General features: G+C 36.8%; 1 protein-coding gene across 4 annotated transcripts in view; it reads left to right on the forward strand.

The window, feature by feature from the left end:
- Positions 1–2,456, forward strand: part of METTL4 (methyltransferase 4, N6-adenosine) — a 43,774-nt gene extending 41,318 nt beyond the window's left edge. For 2 of the 4 annotated variants that reach the window (XM_004742796.3, XM_045065415.1), the window contains exon 10: positions 807–2,456. In XM_004742796.3, the coding sequence (XP_004742853.1) occupies positions 807–946 (140 nt within the window). In that variant the 3' untranslated portion in view covers positions 947–2,456. The remainder of the gene's footprint in view (positions 1–806) is intronic. The other 2 variants (XM_004742795.3, XM_004742797.3) reach the window with 1 other exon arrangement.
- The last annotated feature ends 17,167 nt before the right edge of the window (positions 2,457–19,623 follow it).

Consider the following 19,623-nt stretch of genomic DNA (forward strand, 5'->3'; position numbering starts at 1 on the left):
CCAACAACAATCAAAGTTAAATTGATTTAAATATTTGCAATCCAAATGAACATGTGCTTTAAAAAAAAAAAATCTTGTATGGTAGAATATGGGATAGTTTCTGTTACTGTGTATCTTAGCATTTAATCAGCATATGTTTGAGGTACCTTTTTCCTGATAAAATATTATTTTTAGTAGTTATTAATACATTGCATAAGGACTACTTACTTGTGGAAATATATGGTGAAATTTTAGGTAAAAAGGATCTATAATTTGGGAATGATGGAATGTGCTACCAAGTTAGAGCTATGAAAGTGTTTTATTTGTTAGTTATATGTGTTCAGTATTTTTATCGGTATCTAGTTCTTCATTTACTGCTCTTGCACTAATATATTGCTAGCATAGCATATTTTATCTCTGTTTTTTAAAGTGGGTTATTTTTGTGTTGTTCCTATATACTTCTTTTTCACACACAGATTACATTTATTAAAAAATAAAGTTAGTATTCAACAGATATATCAGCAGTACTGGAAAACTGAAAAGTCACCTGTGAGGGTGTTGAAATTCTTTTTTCTTATCCACAAGTGAAAACTGATAAATCAGGACTCCTGAAATTTCTGATACTGTGTTTCCAATCTCAGGAGTGCTTATTTCAAATGATTTCTAACTATAAATAGTAAAGCCTATGATGAAATCCTTGAAATTAATTAACTGTCCCCCCACATTTTTTTAAGGAAATCTTCTTGTTTTTCTGCTTTAAAATGCTAAAAGGAAATTGATTCCTTTCTTAATAATAGTTTTTGTGTTTTTTTCTCTTTTTTGGACAGAGGTTCTAAAAGACTATGTCAAGCCAGATGGGGAATATTTGGAATTGTTTGCTCGAAACTTACAGCCAGGTTGGACTAGTTGGGGCAATGAAGTTCTCAAATTTCAACACATGGATTATTTCGTTGCTCTGCAAGTCTAGAAGCTGACTATGATCTTAAAGTTCTGATTTTCTTCAGTTTGCCTTACCCCTTTTTCCCTTATTCTAATGGATATTTCGTTTTCTTACCAACCAGTATGCTTAGAAATGTAAATAGGACTTGGTTCCTGTGCAGAAGACCAGAAGTGACTAGTCTTTATGTAATTTTGAGATGAATTTACTTCAGTCGTACCAGTATTCCCCATTATTCCAGGTTCACTGCAAATAAAGAGGTAAGCAGTTAGAAAAATGCCAAGACTTTGTTATCGAAAAAGTTCGGAAAGCATGCACTGTGAACCAGAGGTCATAATTCTGCCTATAGATGTGTTTTATTTGGCTCATATGGTGTTGTAAAAGAAATTTGAACCATCATTTTGAAAAATCGGGAAATTTCACATAAAGTGTAGATTTTTGCTTTACTTTAAACATCAGAAGCTTTGGCTGCACTGCTTCTGGGCATCAGTCAGTAGGACCCAGTGGTAGCAGCTCACTTGGGAAGGGACATGGGCTCTGCAGTTCACCACAGTAACACTTGCTCCATGCCACTCGCTTGTGTTGTCTACTTGGCCTCTGTGCAACCCAAATTTTTGACTTCTGGTATACTGTTACATTCTGGAAAAATATTGAGAGACCTACCAAGTACCTCATCATTGTACTGAGCTTATCCTTTATGGAGGGTTTTAAATTGCATTCAAGATCACTCTTCAAGTACTTCTTAGTTTTGCTAGTTTTTTTTAGAAAATTTAAAAAGTATTTCTTATAATAATGTCAGAAGATAACACTGCTTATCATTTAAAAGATATTTATATTATTTACAGATTTTCCATAAATATTTTTTTACTAAATAAAATATTTTTACTGAAATTATTTGAAAAGCATGCTGATTTATTGTGTATAAACTTTTTAAAAATTGAGATACAATTTCACATAAACTTCTCCAACCATATGTATGGTTGTCTGTCTACTACCATATTCATGATATAGAACATTTTCTTCACCTCCAAAACTCATGTGTCCTATTATAGTCAGTCTCTTCCTCCCACCCCTGGCCTTTGGTGAAGAATGATTTGTTTTCTATCATTAGTTTTGCTTTTTTTAGAATTTTATATAAACAATTGTAGAATATGTAACTTATTGTATCTGGCTTCTTTCATTTAGCATTTTGACAAAAGTATTTATATAATTTACAGCTTTTCTACAAATAGTTATCTGTTAAATAAAATGTTAGATTGAAATGGTTATCTGACAGGGTTGCCAATATGTTTACTGATTTTGCCAATGAAAGATGTTGTTTTTCAAGTTTGTTCATTCTTTGAGTGTGTGAATATAGTATTATAGGCTTAACTTTGTATTTATAGGGATATTCTGACTTGTTATTGAAATGAAAAAAAAGGTATTAAACATGAAGCAAACATCTCACAACCGCATTTGAAACCCTTTCCAGCTTCTTGTAGTATTTATAGATTTTATATAATTTATGGAAACATTTTATCCTCACCAAGGTTTTGGATCTTTATCTTTGCACCACAAATACTGATACTTGAGGGAAAAAGAGAGAGGATTTTTATTCACTGAATGTGGTATTCAAGACACAGAGGTGGTTTTTTTTTTTTTTTTTAGTTGTTATCTTAGCTCTGTTCCTAAATTATACAACCTGTGGGCCTTGTTTGTAATGACTGTTTAATTATTTGGCTCTTTTTTGAACAAAGGATGGTTCTGGAAAATGAAATAATCATATACCTTGTGAGAACAGAAAGGCCAGAGTAAGAGCATTGACCTTTGTTTGACTTCATTACCAGAGTTGTAGCCAACTGACCTAATGAACTTTATTATTTGTTTAATGTTTTAAGATATCTTCATTCAGAGATTTTTTTAAAAAAATATTTTATTTATTTATTTGACAGAGAGAGAGACAGTGAGAGAGGGAACATAAGCAGGAAGAGTGGGAGAGGGAGAAGCAGGCTTTCCGCTGTGCAGGGAGCCCCATGCAGGACTGGATCCTTGGACCTTGGGATCATGACCTGAGCAGAAGGCAGAGGCTTAAATGACTGAGCCATCCAGGTGCCCCTCATTCAGAGATTTTTATATTGCTTTTAAAACCTGTAAGGATTTTATTTTCTGTCATATTCTTTTTACAGACTCAAAGTCTTTTAGGACTCTTAGAAGTGCTTAGCCAAAGGGATAGAGCTAATGTTTGTTCAATAGTGTGTGTTACTCTTTGCTATGCTTTTTACATTTTATTGCATTTAATCCTTGTACAGTCCTGAGAGATATTATTTCCATTTAATAGTTGAGAAAACTGAGGCCAAGGAGACTATTTTGTCCTAAAACCTTAGTAAGTACTAGAACTAGGATTAGAATGCATAGCTCCCTGACTTCTGAGCCCTAGAGTTTTGTTTGATTTGGACTTACCTGGAGGCCATGCAATCACAGTTGGCATCCTGAGCAACCACACAAAAAGCCATTTCACCCACACATAGTTAACAGTGGACACCACACTCAAGAAACTTTGGGGAATCTTGCATCAGAAGATTGTATCCTTAAAATTCATGGCCTTTCTTTTGACATTCTTTCACCTTCCTGTTCAGGGTCCATTAGAGTAAAATCACAGAGCATGTAACTACTTTTTTGGGAGAAGATTCTCTTTAACTTGGTCCTTTCTGTCTTCCTTTCTCAGAAATGGGAAATAATAATACTTATTTCTGAAGTTGTTATGAGGATTAAATGAGTTAACACATGTAAGGTATTTGGAATATTTTAAGCAATCTATGTATAAACTCTTCACATATTTTTTAGTTTCAGGTCAAAAAGCTTTTCTTTCACAATCTGTATTCCAATTCAGGGCATTCACCTGAATACTGCCTATGAAGTTTTTCTGTCTAAACATCATATTTTCTTGGTCTTTTTCTTGAGATCAGATTTCCTAGCTTGTACCTGGTTTCATACATGAGGAAGCTTTGAAATCCGTCATTTCCATTGTGGTCTTGCCTAGAAACAAGTAATTGAAAATTAAAACAAAGGCCCCATGTAGCTCTTGGGCTTCAACTTTTGTCTCTGAACTTCATAGTTACTGTACATTGTTCTTTGATGACTTCTATAGGTGATTAATTGGTGGCCTTTCTCATATTTCTTCTATATTCAGAGACTTTAATTTTTGTTCAAAATAGATCTGTTATACTTGCAGGACCTTGATTTTTATGTAACTGTGGGCTGAACTGTTTGTACCCTCCCAAAATTCATATTCATACTCTAACCCTCAATGTGATAATATTTAGGGGTAGGGCCTTTGGGAGGCAATTAGGGTCAGATTAGGTTGTCAGCATGGGGCCCTCATGATAGGATTAATTAGCCTTATAAAAAACATGGGATCTCAGTCTCTGGATGCAAGCACCAACAAAAGGTCAGATGAAGACATAACCAGGAAGATGGCTTACAGGGAACCTGACCATGCTGACACCTGATCTTGAACTTTGAACCTCCTGAGTCCCAAAGAATAAATGTTGATGGTAATTTTTATAGTAGCCTGGGACTGACTGAGACAGCCATCAAAGGGATTTTCTTATTGATAAGGTACCTACCAAGTAAATAAGGCCTTTTTCTTTGGATGGTCTGAAAGTGAGAATAGATTTTCTTCTTGGATGTCAACATCTGAGCTCCCTCAAAAAAGCCAGTGTCACTGTGGGCCGGTTGTCTTCTTGAAGGAGGACAGAGAGATTAGTCCGTGACTCAGGTCTGGGCCTTGCCTCAACTGCTACCTTGCTCTCTCCTTGCTGTAGGCTGTATTCACCTTGTCCTGTTCTAGTCCTCCGAGTTCTGTGACTCAAACTCTTTCTTATTAGAACACCAAATTCACCTTTTCAGGTTTGGTACCTTAGAGACATATCTTTAGTGAATTTTTATATTTCAGCTTCAGTGAGACTTTGGGTTTCCACTGATAGTGATTCAGAGGAAGATTATAATCACATTAAAGGGCCTTCCCTTCCCTGAAGATGCTCATCAGTTCACCTCATTTGACTCATTTCACCACTAGCTTACCATACCCTGGGAAGCACCACAACCCCGCTGGCATAGTTCTCTGGTTATCAGAGTGCTTTTACTTCAATTATGTCATTTTACCCTCAAAGCAGTTTTATGAAGTTGTAGTTATAATGAGAGAACAAGTTCATAGAGGCTAGCTGACATAGGTAATAAGTGATAACCAGGACTTGAATTCTGATTCCTAAATTAAGGCACTTTATGTTGTATAATGTTTGTTAATGAACTTGAGATCTTACTAATAGGCTCATCAGCTGTTAATGAGAGGATCCATTGGGTAGCCTGAAGCAAATTTAGAATGGTTCATATATAATCATCCAAACATACCTTTCTCAATATATGATATCATATATGATGTATCTATCTATCTATCTATCTATATATTGATATAGGATATCAATATATGATAAGTTATTAACACAATAGTTTTCATTAAAGATTTTAGTGACATTGAACTGATAGCCACAATGCCATTCAGAACCACTCAGAATCAGTTAGGCTGTAAAACCCTTTGACATAAGTTATTAGCATATTTACCATGCAGTTCTGTGTTCCTCAATTAGATAGCCATTTTCAGTTCACGTTTTTAAGGAAACTTATGCAAAAATACAGATTTGGATTTGAAGATGGCTATTCAAGTAGTGAGAAAGGAAAGATTAAATAAGGTAAGTGCAGGTGCAAATTATTTTATGTACTGTGGTGATCTGTTAGCAGTGTTTGGATGTATGGACCAGTCCAGAACTATGCAGATGGTCTTAATTCATGGTTCTATTGACTAGTCCAGTTTGAAAGCAAGTCAGATTACCATGATAACTCCACAATCAACCTTTCCCCTTAAATATTCCCAAGAGTTAACCTAAATCTTCTGGGACTTCTGTGAACTTGAGGGGAACTTCTTGGTCTTTTTCAGTAGCAGTCCAAGACCTTTGGACCATATAAAAACAATTTGATCTCTAGGGGTGGAGAACATGAGGAAACTATTTTTTCATTTACTTTCTCTGATCGGGCTTTGGCCCAATTACTAGATAACTGTGACACAACAATGGGATAACTTTGGATGACAACTAGGGCAAATGAATGGTCACTTATGCTCAACAGTGTTAAATCATTTTGGGGCAGTTATCTTTAAGGAAAAATACAAGGCACCCAGCTGATTTTTAGCTCCTTCTCCAAATTGCCCACACAGATCCTGATTGTTAGTCAAACTAGACTGTTCGTTGTTATTTGACTTTAGGACTCTGTGCTGTTGGTTATGACTCTTCCTGAGTTGGGAAAAAACTAGGCTGTGGGATCAGCTGGATCTATATTTTGAGTCTTGATATTCATCTTCTGAGTGACTAAATAATTATTTAAACTATGCCTTCCTGTTTTCTGAGGAATAAGTAGGCTAATCTTTGAGCTTTGTAAGATTATTATGAAGATGAAGTGAAATAATGTATATGAAATTGCCTAGCATAGGACCTGGTACTTAGAAGTTATTCAATATATATGCTTATTTCTCTTTATTTACAGTCTTCCTGACAACATGTCTTAGCTTCGTGATCCACTTTTCCCTCCCCCTAAAAGAAGGCTTTTATTCTTGCTCTGAGAGCCGCTTTTCACGTGTGGATTATCCAGATAGGTTTTCCCTCACATTTATCATGGAAAGAGAAAAGTGGTTAATTCTTTAGGTGGCTCACTGAAAAAAAAAATAGACTTTTTATCCTCTGGAACACCTATTGAGAGGAGGACAACCTTTTATTTATGTTTCTCCTACCAGCATACCTGAACTGCCCAAATGAATGAATGAATGAATGAACCCTTGGCTTTCAGGTATCTTTGAATTCTGTTGAGTAGCTAAGACTTGCATAAAAAACCATTACAGCATAACAAACCACAGTGTACAAAGATTAAGTGGTGCAATAGATAGAAAATGATGCAGAAGTTTAGAGAAGCAGATCATAGAGATCACTAAGCAATGTGAGAAACAGCGAGCAAACCAAGTCTTGATTAAATTTTGGTTTATTTTCTAGCCATAATGACGTTACTAGACAGTAGGCAACTAAAATGTGTGAGTTCAGAAGAAGTACAAAGTAAGCATTTTATTCTTTGTAGATTGTAAAAAATTAAAATATTATATATTTCTCTAGAAATATAGAGGATAATAGTACATGCAGTTTATTTTATCAGTTTATTAGAACAGGAGTTTCTACTTCTCTGTATTTTCCACCTTTTGAATGAACATGTTATTTGGGCATTTTTTCTAGATTTGTCTTATAGGATTATTTTTATTATTTTACAGCTGTACTGAGGTATAATTGGTGTAAATAAATTGCACATACTTAACAATGTAAAGTTTAATGAACTTTTACTTAAGTGTATACCCATGAAGCTACCATCACAAACAAGATAATAAACATAATCTCCCAAGACTTTGTCAAAGCCCTGTATATCCATCTTCTGTAAGTACCCCTGTACATTTTATCCCTACACAATCTAGCCAAGTGAACTTCAGGCAGACTTCCTTGATTAGACCTCAGTGTAAGTTCAGTAAAGGTTGGCAGTCACCTTGGCTCCCAGCTGTTGGCTGCACCCTCTGAGCTCTGGTCCAATTCTCTTGACTTTTGTTTTCATCCTTTGAATTATCCTCCCTTTTCTATGAAAGGTAGCATGCGTTTACAGCTGACTTCTTTTAACAGCTTGCTTCCTGTCAGTATAATTTGGGAGATATGACAGCCTTCTTTTCATTTTATACACTCTCCCTTTGAGTCCAAGCTGGTATCATTTCTGCTGGCATAAATTCTCAAGAACCTTGTGGATCTTGTTTGGAACTTTTTTTTTAAGATGCTTTTTATTAAATTGGGGAAGTTCTATTCCTATTGTCTTGAGAGTTTTTATCATGACTAGATGCTGTATTTCATTAGATGTCTTTTCTGTGTCAGTTGATAAGATCGTATGATTTTTCTTCTTTAGTTTGTTAATATGACAAATTATATTTATTGGCTTTCAAATTATGAGGTAGCCTTTCAAATTGAATAAATCCCTCTAGGATGAGGTCTGTAATTTTTTTCCCTACAGTGCTGTTTTTGGTTTGCGAATATTTAAAAAAATGTTTACTAAACCCAAGATTATTTGCATTTCCTGGCATTTTTTTCTTCCAGAAGTTTTATACAATTTGGTTTATGATCTATTTATAGTTATTTTTATGTGTAGTGTGAGATAAAGGTCAATGTTTATTTTTTTCCAAATGTATAGCCAATTAATATAGCATTAATGGTTATAACATTTCTTTTCTGCTACTGAATTACGTTGGCATCTTGGTTGAAAACAACTGACAGAGAAATGTGGATCTATTTCCAGATTCTTAGTTTTGTTCCACTGAACTATGTCTTTATGCCAGTTCCACACTATCTTGATTACTGTAGTTTATATTAAGAAGTCTTAAAATCAGATAGGGTCAGCCACAAATTTTGTTGTTATTTTAATGATTTTTGATCACCACTTAAAAAAAACTTTTTTATTTAGTTAACATATAGTGTAATATGGGTTTCAGGAGAAAAGTTTAGTGATTCATCACTTATATATAACACCCAGTACTCACCACTGTGAGTGATGAGTACCCTCCTTAATACCCATCAGTTATTTAGCCCACCCCCAACATACCTCCCCTTCAGCAACCCTCAGTTTATTCTCTATAGTTAAAAAAGTCTTTTACGGTTTGCCTCTTTCTCTCTCTCTTTTTTACCCCTTCCCCCATGTTCATCTGTTTTCTTGCTTAAATTGCACATATGGCTATCACTTAAGAGATACCAATTTATTTGTAAAATTTACATTAAAAAATTATTAGTAATATCAAACATTTAAAAATACTAGGCCAGGGGCACGTGGGTGGCTCAGTGTGTTAAGCCTCTGCCTTTGGCTAAGGTCATGATCTCAGGGTTCGGGGATTGAGCCCTACATCGGGCTCTCGGCCCAGCCAGGAATCTGCTTCACCCCCACTCCCCCCGACTGCCTCTCTGCCCACTTGTGATCTCTGTCAAATAAATTAATAAATAAAATCTTTAAGAAAAAATACTAGGCCAGTCACATTTTTTTCATGAATTATTAACAGTTCTGATTATCCATTTTCCTGATGAGGCATTCATATTTTTAAATGAATTTTTCCAAGCTTTATAATATGGAAATTCCGGGCACCTGGGTGGCTCAGTGGGTTAAGCCTCTGACTTCGGCTCAGGTCATGATCTCAGGGTCCTGGAATCGAGCCCCACATTGGGCTCTCTGCTCAGCACAGAGCCTGCTTCCCCTTCTCTCTCTGCCTGCCTCTCTAACTACTTGTGATCTCTTTCTCTCTGTCAAATAAATAAATAAATAAATAATCTTTATAATATAGAAATTTAAAACGCACACAAAGTAAGAGGCAATGATATAATGAACCTCTATATACTGATCATTCAGTTTCAACAATTATCAACCTATGACCAGTTATTACCTTATACCCCTGCCTACTCCTCCCACCTGGATTGTTAAAAAGACAATCCCAGACATCATATTATTCCACCTTTGGTGACTTCATTCATTCTGCAGATGAGCAAAGTGAGATTCAGAGAGTTTAAATGAGTTGGTCAAAGTCATACAGGTAAGAAATAGCAAAAGTGGGACCTGATCCCCAGTCTGTTTCACTCCAAATCCTACACTATTATTTACTTGTTTCTTTCTTCATTTTTTTTAATTTTTAATTTTTTATAAACATATATTTTTATCCCCAGGGGTACAGGTCTGTGAATCACCAGGTTTACACACTTCACAGCACTCACCAAAGCACATACCCTCCCCAATGTCCATAATCCCACCCCCTTCTCCTAAACCCCCTCCCCCCAGCAACCCTCAGTTTGTTTTGTGAGATTAAGAGTCACTTATGGTTTGTCTCCCTCCCAATCCCATCTTGTTTCATTGAGTCTTCTTCTACCCACTTAAGCCCCCATGTTGCATCACCACTTCCTCATATCAGGGAGATCATATGATAGTTGTCTTTCTCTGCTTGACTTATTTCACTAAGCATGATACGCTCTAGTTCCATCCATGTTGTTGCAAATGGCAAGATTTCATTTCTTTTGATGGCTGCATAGTATTCCATTGTGTATATATACCACATCTTCTTGATCCATTCATCTGTTGATGGACATCTAGGTTCTTTCCATAGTTTGGCTATTGTGGACATTGCTGCTATAAACATTCAGGTGCACGTGCCCCTTTGGATCACTACATTTGTATCTTTAGGGTAAATACCCAATAGTGCAATTGCTGGGTCATAGGGCAGTTCTATTTTCAACACTTTGAGGAACCTCCATGCTGTTTTCCAGAGTGGCTGCACCAGCTTGCATTCCCACCAACAGTGTAGGAGGGTTCCCCTTTCTCCGCATCCTCGCCAGCATCTGTCATTTCCTGACTTGTTGATTTTAGCCATTCTGACTGGTGTGAGGTGATATCGCATTGTGGTTTTGATTTGTATTTCCCTGATGCCGAGTGATATGGAGCACTTTTTCATGTGTCTGTTCGCCATCTGGATGTCTTCTTTGCAGAAATGTCTGTTCATGTCCTCTGCCCATTTCTTGATTGGATTATTTGTTCTATGGGTGTTGAGTTTGCTAAGTTCTTTATAGATTCTGGACACTAGTCCTTTATCTGATATGTCGTTTGCAAATATCTTCTCCCATTCTGTCAGTTGTCTTTTGATTTTGTTAACTGTTTCCTTTGCTGTGCAAAAGCTTTTGATCTTGATGAAATCCCAATAGTTCATTTTTGCCCTCGCTTCCCTTGCCTTTGGCGTTGTTCCTAGGAAGATGTTGCTGCGGCTGAGGTCGAAGAGGTTGCTGCCTGTGTTCTCCTCAAGGATTTTGATGGATTCCTTTCGCACATTGAGGTCCTTCATCCATTTTGAGTCTATTTTTGTGTGTGGTGTAAGGAAATGGTCCAATTTCATTTTTCTGCATGTGGCTGTCCAATTTTCCCAGCACCATTTATTGAAGAGGCTGTCTTTTTTCCATTGGACATTCTTTCCTGCTTTGTCGAAGATTAGTTGACCATAGAGTTGAGGGTCTATTTCTGGGCTCTCTATTCTGTTCCATTGATCTATGTGTCTGTTTTTGTGCCAGTACCATGCTGTCTTGATGATGACAGCTTTGTAATAGAGCTTGAAGTCCGGAATTGTGATGCCACCAACGTTGGCTTTCTTTTTCAATATCCCTTTGGCTATTCGAGGTCTTTTCTGGTTCCATATAAATTTTAGAATTATTTGTTCCATTTCTTTGAGAAAGATGGATGGTACTTTGATAGGAATTGCATTAAATGTGTAGATTGCTTTAGGTAGCATAGACATTTTCACAATATTTATTCTTCCAATCCAGGAGCATGGAACATTTTTCCATTTCTTTGTGTCTTCCTCAATTTCTTTCATGAGTACTTTATAGTTTTCTGAGTATAGATTCTGTGCCTCTTTGGTTAGGTTTATTCCTAGGTATCTTATGGTTTTGGGTGCAATTGTAAATGGGATTGACTCCTTAATTTCTCTTTCTTCTGCCTTGCTGTTGGTGTAGAGAAAGCCAACTGATTTCTGTGCATTGATTTTATATCCTGACACTTTACTGAATTCCTGTATAAGTTATAGCAGTTTTGGAGTGGAGTCTTTTGGGTTTTCCACATTAGTATCATATCATCTGCGAAGAGTGATAATTTGACTTCTTTGCCGATTTGGATACCTTTAATTTCCTTTTGTTGTCTGATTGCTGAGGCTAGGACCTCTAGTACTATGTTGAATAGCAGTGGTGATAATGGACATCCCTGCCATGTTCCTGACCTTAGCGGAAAAGCTTTCAGTTTTTCGCCATTGAGAATGATATTTGCAGTGGGTTTTTCATAGATGGCTTTGATGATATTGAGGTATGTGCCCTCTATCCCTACACTTTGAAGAGTTTTGATCAGGAAGGGATGCTGTACTTTGTCAAATGCTTTTTCAGCATCTATTGAGAGTATCATATGGTTCTTGTTCTTTCTTTTATTGATGTGTTGTATCACATTGACTGATTTGCGGATGTTGAACCAACTTTGCAGCCCTGGAATAAATCCCACTTGGTTGTGGTGAATAATCCTTTTAATGTACTGTTGAATCCTATTGGCTAGTATTTTGTTGAGTATTTTCGCATCTGTGTTCATCAAGGATATTGGTCTATAGCTCTCTTTTTTGATGGGATCCTTGTCTGGTTTTGGGATCAAGGTGATGCTGGCCTCATAAAATGAGTTTGGAAGTTTTCCTTCCATTTCTATTTTTTGGACCAGTTTCAGGAGAATAGGAATTAGTTCTTCTTTAAATGTTTGGTAGAATTCCCCCGGGAAGCCGTCTGGCCCTGGGCTTTTGTTTGTTTGGAGATTTTTAATGACTGTTTCAATCTCCTTACTGGTTATGTGTCTGTTCAGGCTTTCTACTTCTTCCTGGTTCAGTTGTGGTCGTTTATATGTTTCTAGGAATGCATCCATTTCTTCCAGATTGTCAAATTTATTGGCGTAGAGTTGCTCATAGTATGTTCTTATAATAGTTTGTATTTCTTTCTTTTTTTTTTATTTAAAGATTTTATTTATTTATTTGACAGACAGAGATCACAAGTAGGCAGAGAGGCAGGCAGAGAGAGGGAGAGGAGGAAGCAGGCTCCCTACCGAGCAGAGGGCCCGACGCGGGGCTCGATCCCAGGACCCTGGGATCATGACCTGAGCCGAAGGCAGAGGCTTTAACCCACTGAGCCACCCAGGTGCCCCAATAGTTTGTATTTCTTTGGTGTTAGTTGTGATCTCTCCTCTTTCATTCATGATTTTATTAATTTGGGTCCTTTCTCTTTTCTTTTTGATAAGTCGGGCCAGGGGTTTATCAATTTTATTAATTCTTTCAAAGAACCAGCTCCTAGTTTCGTTGATTTGCTCTGTTGTCTTTTTGGTTTCTCTTTCATTGATTTCTGCTCTGATCTTTATGATTTCTCTTCTCCTGCTGGGCTTAGGGTTTCTTTCTTGTTCTTTCTCCAGCTCCTTTAGGTGTAGGGTTTGGTTGTGTACCTGAGACCTTTCTTGTTTCTTGAGAAAGGCTTGTACCGCTATATATTTTCCTCTCAGGACTGCCTTTGTTGTGTCTCACAGATTTTGAACCGTTGTATTTTCATTATCATTTGTTTCCATGATTTTTTTCAATTCTTCTTTAATTTCCCGGTTTACCCATTCATTCTTTAAAGGATGCTGTTTAGTCTCCATGTATTTGGGTTCTTTTCAAACTTCCTTTTGTGGTTGAGTTCTAGCTTTAAAGCATTGTGGTCTGAAAATGTGCAGGGAATGATCCCAATCTTTTGATACCGGTTGAGTCCTGATTTAGGACCGAGGATGTGATCTATTCTGGAGAATGTTCCATGTGCACTAGAGAAGAATGTGTATTCTGTTGCTTTGGGATGAAATGTTCTGAATATATCTGTGATGTCCATCTGGTCCAGTGTGTCGTTTAAGGCCTTTATTTCCTTGCTGATCTTTTGCTTGGATGATCTTTCCATTTCAGTGAGGGGAGTGTTAAAGTCCCCTACTATTATTGTATGATTGTTGATGTGTTTCTTTGATTTTGTTATTAATTGTTTTATATAGTTGGCTGCTCTCACGTTGGGGGCATAGATATTTAAAATTGTTAAATCTTCTTGTTGGACAGACCCTTTGAGTATGATATAGTGTCCTTCCTCATCTCTTATTATAGTCTTTGGCTTAAAATCTAATTGATCTGATATAAGGTTTGCCACTCCTGCTTTCTTCTGATGTCCATTAGCATGGTAAATTCTTTTCCACCCCCTCACTTTAAATCTGGAGGTGTCTTCGGGCTTAAAATGAGTTTCTTGGAGGCAACATATAGATGGGTTTTGGTTTTTTATCCATTCTGATACCCTGTGTCTTTTGACAGGGCATTTAGCCCATTCACATTCAGGGTAACTATTGAGAGATATGAATTTAGTGCCATTGTATTGCCTGTAAGTTGACTGTTACTGTATATGGTCTCTGTTCCTTTCTGATCTACCACTTGTAGGCTCTCTCTTTGCTTAGAGGACCCCTTTCACTATTTCCTGTAGAGCTGGTTTGGTGTTTGCAAATTCGTTCATTTTTTGTTTGTCCTGGAAGCTTTTAATCTCTCTTTCTATTTTCAATGATAGCCTAGCTGGATATAGTATTCTTGGCTGCATGTTTTTCTCGTTTAGTGCTCTGAAAATATCATGCCAGCTCTTTCTGACCTGCCAGGTCTCTGTGGATAAGTCAGCTTCCAATCTAATATTTTTACCATTGTATGTTACAGACTTCTTTTCCCGGGCTGCTTTCAGGATTTTCTCTTTGTCACTGAGACTTGTAAATTTTACTATTAGGTGACGGGGCGTGGGCCTATTCTTATTGATTTTGAGGGGCGTTCTCTGAACCTCCTGAATTTTGATGCTCATTCCCTTTGCCATATTGGGGAAATTCTCCCCAATAATTCTCTCCAGTATACCTTCTGCTCCCCTCTCTCTTTCTTCTTCTTCTGGAATCCCAATTATTCTAATGTTGTTTCATCTTATGGTGTCACTTATCTCTCGAATTCTCCCCTCGTGGTCCAGTAGCTGTTTGTCCCTCTTTTGCTCAGCTTCTTTATTCTCTGTCATTTGGTCTTCTATATCACTAATTCTTTCTTCTGCCTCATTTATCCTAGCAGTGAGAGCCTCCATTTTTGATTGCACCTCATTAATAGCTTTTTTGATTTCAACTTGGTTAGATTTTAGTTCTTTCATTTCTCCAGAAAGGGCTTTTATATCTCCCGAGAGGGTTTCTCTAATATCTTCCATGCCTTTTTCGAGCCCGGCTAGAACCTTGAGAATTGTCATTCTGAACTCTAGATCTGACATATTACCAATGTCTGTATTGATTAGGTCCCTAGCCTTCGGTACTGCCTCTTCTTGTTCCCTTTTTTGTGTTGAATTTTTCCGTCTTGTCATTTTGTCCAGATAAGAGTATATGAAGGAGCAAGTAAAATACTAAAAGGGTGGCAACAACCCCAGGAAAATATGCTTTAACCAAATTAGAAGAGATCCCAAATCGTGAGGGGGTAGAAAGGGGATAAAAAGAGGTTCAAAAAGGAAAAAAGAAAAGAAAAAGAAAAAAGAAAAAAAAAGAAAAGAATTAAAAAAAAGAAAACAAATAAGAAAAATATAAAAAAGAAAAAATATATATATTGGATAAATTAGTTAAAAAACGTTAAAAAAGAAAAAGGTAAAAGTTAAAAAAAAAATTTACCAGAAGGTGAGAAAAAAAAACCAAAAAATGAAAAAGAAAAAAATCAAATTAACTGCAAGACTAAAAACTAGTTAAAAAATGTTAAAAAAGAAAAAGGTAAAAGTTAAAAAAAAATTACCCGATGGCGAGAAAAAAAAAAAACAACAAAAAATGAAAAAGAAAAAAATTAACTGCAAGCCTAAAAAAAAATCACAGGCAAAAAGCCATGAGTTCTGTGCTTGGCTTTCTCCTCCTCTGGAATTCTGCTGCTCTCCTTGGTATTGAAACCGCACTCCTTGGTAGGTGAACTTGGCCTTGGCTGGATTTCTTGTTGATCTTCTGGGGGAGGGGCCTGTTGTAGTGATTCTCAAGTGTCTTTGCCCCAGGCGGAATTGCACCACCCTTACCGGGGGCCGGGGTGAGTAATCCGCTCGGCTTTGCTTTCAGGTGCTTTTGTTCCCTGAGTGCTTTCCGTAGAGTTCTGGAGGACGGGAACACAAATGGCGGCCTCCTGGTCTCCGGCCCGGAGGAGCCGAGAGCCCGGGGCCCCACTCCTCAGTGCGCCCTCAGAGAACAGCGCCCAGTTACTCCCGTCTGCCTGACCTCCGGCCGCGCTCCGAGCTCACCGAGCCTGCGACCGGTTCAAGGTAACACCGAGCTGTGAGCTTACTGTCGGCTCTGTCTCTGTAGCGGGCTTTCCCGTTCCAATACCCGCAAGCTCTGCGACACTCAGACACCCCCGATCCTCTGTGACCCTGCGGGACCTGAGGCCACGCTGACCCCGCATGGGTTTCACCCCGGTTTGCCTCTGGAGCGATGTCCCTCAGCGGAACAGACTTTTAAAAGTCCTGATTCTGTGGGTCGTTGCTCCGCCACTTGCCGGGAGCCTGCCCCTCCCCCCAGGGTCTATCTTCCCGTCACTTTGGATTCACTTCTCCGCCGGTCCTACCTTTCAGAAAGTGGTTGTTTTTTTTGTTTCCAGAATTGCTGTTCTTCTTCTCTTCAATCTGCGGATGGATTTTTAGGTGTTTGCAATCTTTAGATAAGCTATCTAGCTGATCTCTGGCTAGCTGAAGTAGTCTCAGCCTGCTACTTCTCTGCCATCTTGACTCCGCCCCTCTTTCTTCATTTTAAAACTACTTTACTGAGGTGTGATTGACATGAAAAAGCTGTACATATTTAATGTATACAACTATAGGGTATGGTAATAAGTATATACTTATGAAACCATCACCACTGTCAAGGCCATGAACATATCCATCACATCTCAAAGTTCCCTCCTACCTTCTTTTTATTATTATTATTATTAGTAGTAGTAGTATTGTATATGTGTCTTTGTATGTATGTGTTAGAACATACTCCTCTGACTCCCTCTCCCCTTCACCTGTTTTGCCAACCTTACACCTCCCCTCTGGCAACCATCAGTCTGTTCTCTGTATTTATAATTCTGATTCCTTTTGTTTGTTTATTCATTGTTTTTTCTTAGATTCCATTTATGAGTAGAATCATACACAATTTTTCTTTCTCAGTCCGACTTTTTTTTACTTAGCATAATAACCTTTAGGTCTATCCATGTTGTCTCAACTGGCATGATTTCATCCTTTTTTGGTTGTGTAATATTCTGTATATACATAACATTTTCCTTATCCATTCTTCTATTGATGGACCTTAGGTTGCTTCCATGTCTTTGTCATTGCAAAAAAAAAAAAAAAAAAAAATTGCTGCAATAAACACCTGGGATACATCTATCTTTTCTAATAACATTTTTATTTTCCCTAGATAAATACCCAAGAGGGGAATTAGGGGTCATATGGTAGTTCTGTTTTTAATTTTTTGAGGAATGTTCATACTATTTTCCAGAGTGGCTGTGCCAATTTACATTCCCACCAACAGTGCATGAGGGTTCCTTTTCCCTACATCCTTGCCAACACTTGTTTCTTATCTTCTTGATTTTAGCTATTCTGACCAGTATGAGGTGGTATCTCATTGTGGTTTTGATTTGTATTTCCGTGATGCCAAGTGATATGGAACATATTTTTATGTGTCTGTTGGCCATCTGTATTTCTTCTTTTGAAAAATGCCTATGAAGGTCCTCTTAACATTAATGTTAATTTTTTTTGTGTTGTATTGTTTGTGTTCTTTAAATGTGGATACTAACCCTTTTTAGATGTATCATTTGCAAATATCTTCTCCCATTGAATAGGTTGTCTTTCTGTTTGGTTGATGGTTTCCTCTTGTGCAAAAGCTTTTTATTTTGATGTAGTACCAATAGTTTATTTTTGCTTTTGTTTCTCCTGCCGTAAGAGATATATCTAGAAAAATGGTTGATGTCAGAGAAGTTATGGCCTATGTTCTCTTCTAAGGTTTTAATGGTTTCATGCCTCATATTTAGGCCTTTAGTCCATTTTGAGCTTATTTTTGTGTATGGTGTAATAAAGTGGTCCATTTTCATTCTTTTGCATTTAGCTGTCCAGTTTTCCCAGCTCCGTTTATTGAAAAGGTAGTCTTTTCCCCATTGTATATTCTTGCCCCCTTTGTCATAAGTTAATTGATCAAATATGTGGGCTTATTTCTGGGATCACTATCCTGTTCTCTTGATCTGTATATGTGTGTGTGTGTGTGTGTGTGTGTGTGCGCGCGTGCATGTGCGTGCCTGTACTACTCTGTTTTGTTTACTACAGCTTTGTAGTATATCTTGAAATCTGAAATTGTGATACCTCCAACTTTGTTCTTTCTCAGGATTGCTTTGACTGTTCGGGGTCTTCTGTGGTTCCATACAAATTATTTGTTCTAGTTTTGTGAAAAATGCTGTTGGTATTTTGATAGGGATTGTATTGAATCTGTAGATTGCTTTGGGTAATATTGATATTTTGACAATATTAATTCTTTCAGTCCAAGAGCATGGACTATTTTCCCATTTGTGTAGTCTTCAATTTCTTTCGTCAATGTTTATAGTTTTCAGAGTGGGTCTTTCACCTCATTTTTATTTTTAGGCATTTAATTTATTTTTAGGTTGTTAATTTATTTATTAGGTTATTTGTTTATTTTTAGGGTTAGTTTATTTTAGGTATTTTATTCTTTTTGGTGCAATTGTAAATTATGTTGTTTTTAAATTTCTCTTCCTGCAACTTTGTTGTTAGTATATAGAAACACTTCTGGTTTCAGGGTATTAATTTTGTATTCTGGCAATTTACTGAATTTGTTTATTACTTCTACCACTTTTTTTGGTGGAATCTTGAGGATTTTCTATGTATAGTATCATGTTATCTGTGAATAGTGACAGCTTAACTTCTTCTTTATCAATATGGATGCCTCTTACTCTTCTTAATTTTTAAATTTAAAAATTTTTAATTTATATTTTTTATTTTTTGTGTCTTATTTTTCTTGTCTGATTGCTGTGGCCAGGAATTCTTTTTTAAGCATTTTAAAATTTAAATACAGCTTAATTAATATATGCTGTAATATTAGTTTCAGAGGTAGAATTCAGTGATTCATCTGTTGCATACAGCACACAGTGCTCATTACTTCAAGTGCCCTCCTTAATGCCCATCACCCAGTTACCCCATCTCCCTACCCAGCTCCCTTTCAGTAATTCTCAGCTCCCTGTAGTTCGGCATCTCTTATGGTTTGCATCCCCTTCTTTTTTTCCTTATTTTATTTTTCCTTCCTTTCCCCTATGTTCATCTATTTTGTTTCTTAAATTCTAAATGAGTGAAATCACATTTTTATTTTTCTGACTGACTTATTTCACATAGCATAATACCCTCTAGTACCATCCACGTCATTGCAAATAGCAAGATTTCATTCTTTTGATGACTGAATAATATTCTGTTGTGTGTGTGTATGTGTGTGTATACACACACACATGTATGTGTATATATATGCACACCACATCTTCTTTATCCGTTCATCCCTTGTTTTGGTTCATGTGGTGTATAATGACAATTTGTGAATATTTAACCACTAGAAATAAATCCTAGGAATAAATCCTACCCGATTGTGGTGAATGATCTTTTTAATGTATTGCTGTATGGAGTTTGCTAATACTTTGTGTAGGATTTTTTCATCTATGTTTATCAAGGATGTTGGCCTGTAGATTTTTTTTTTTGTGGTATCTTTGTCTGGTCTTGGTATTATGCTAATGCTGACTTTGTAGACTGTATTTTGGAAGCTTTCCTTTCTCTTCTATTTTTTGAATAGTTTGAAGAGAATAGGTATTAACTCTTCTTTAAGTGTCTGGTAGGAATCACTTGTGAATCTGTTTGGTCCTGGACTTTTATTTTTTGTTAGTTTTCTTAAAATTAGTATTTTAGTTCTGTTACTTGTAATCCATCCATTGAGATTTTCTATTTCTTCGT

This window comes from Mustela putorius, unplaced genomic scaffold (assembly GCF_011764305.1).
Source record: "Mustela putorius furo isolate JIRA1106 unplaced genomic scaffold, ASM1176430v1.1 tig00003858_pilon_pilon_pilon, whole genome shotgun sequence".
In the NCBI taxonomy this organism is placed as follows: domain Eukaryota; kingdom Metazoa; phylum Chordata; class Mammalia; order Carnivora; family Mustelidae; genus Mustela; species Mustela putorius.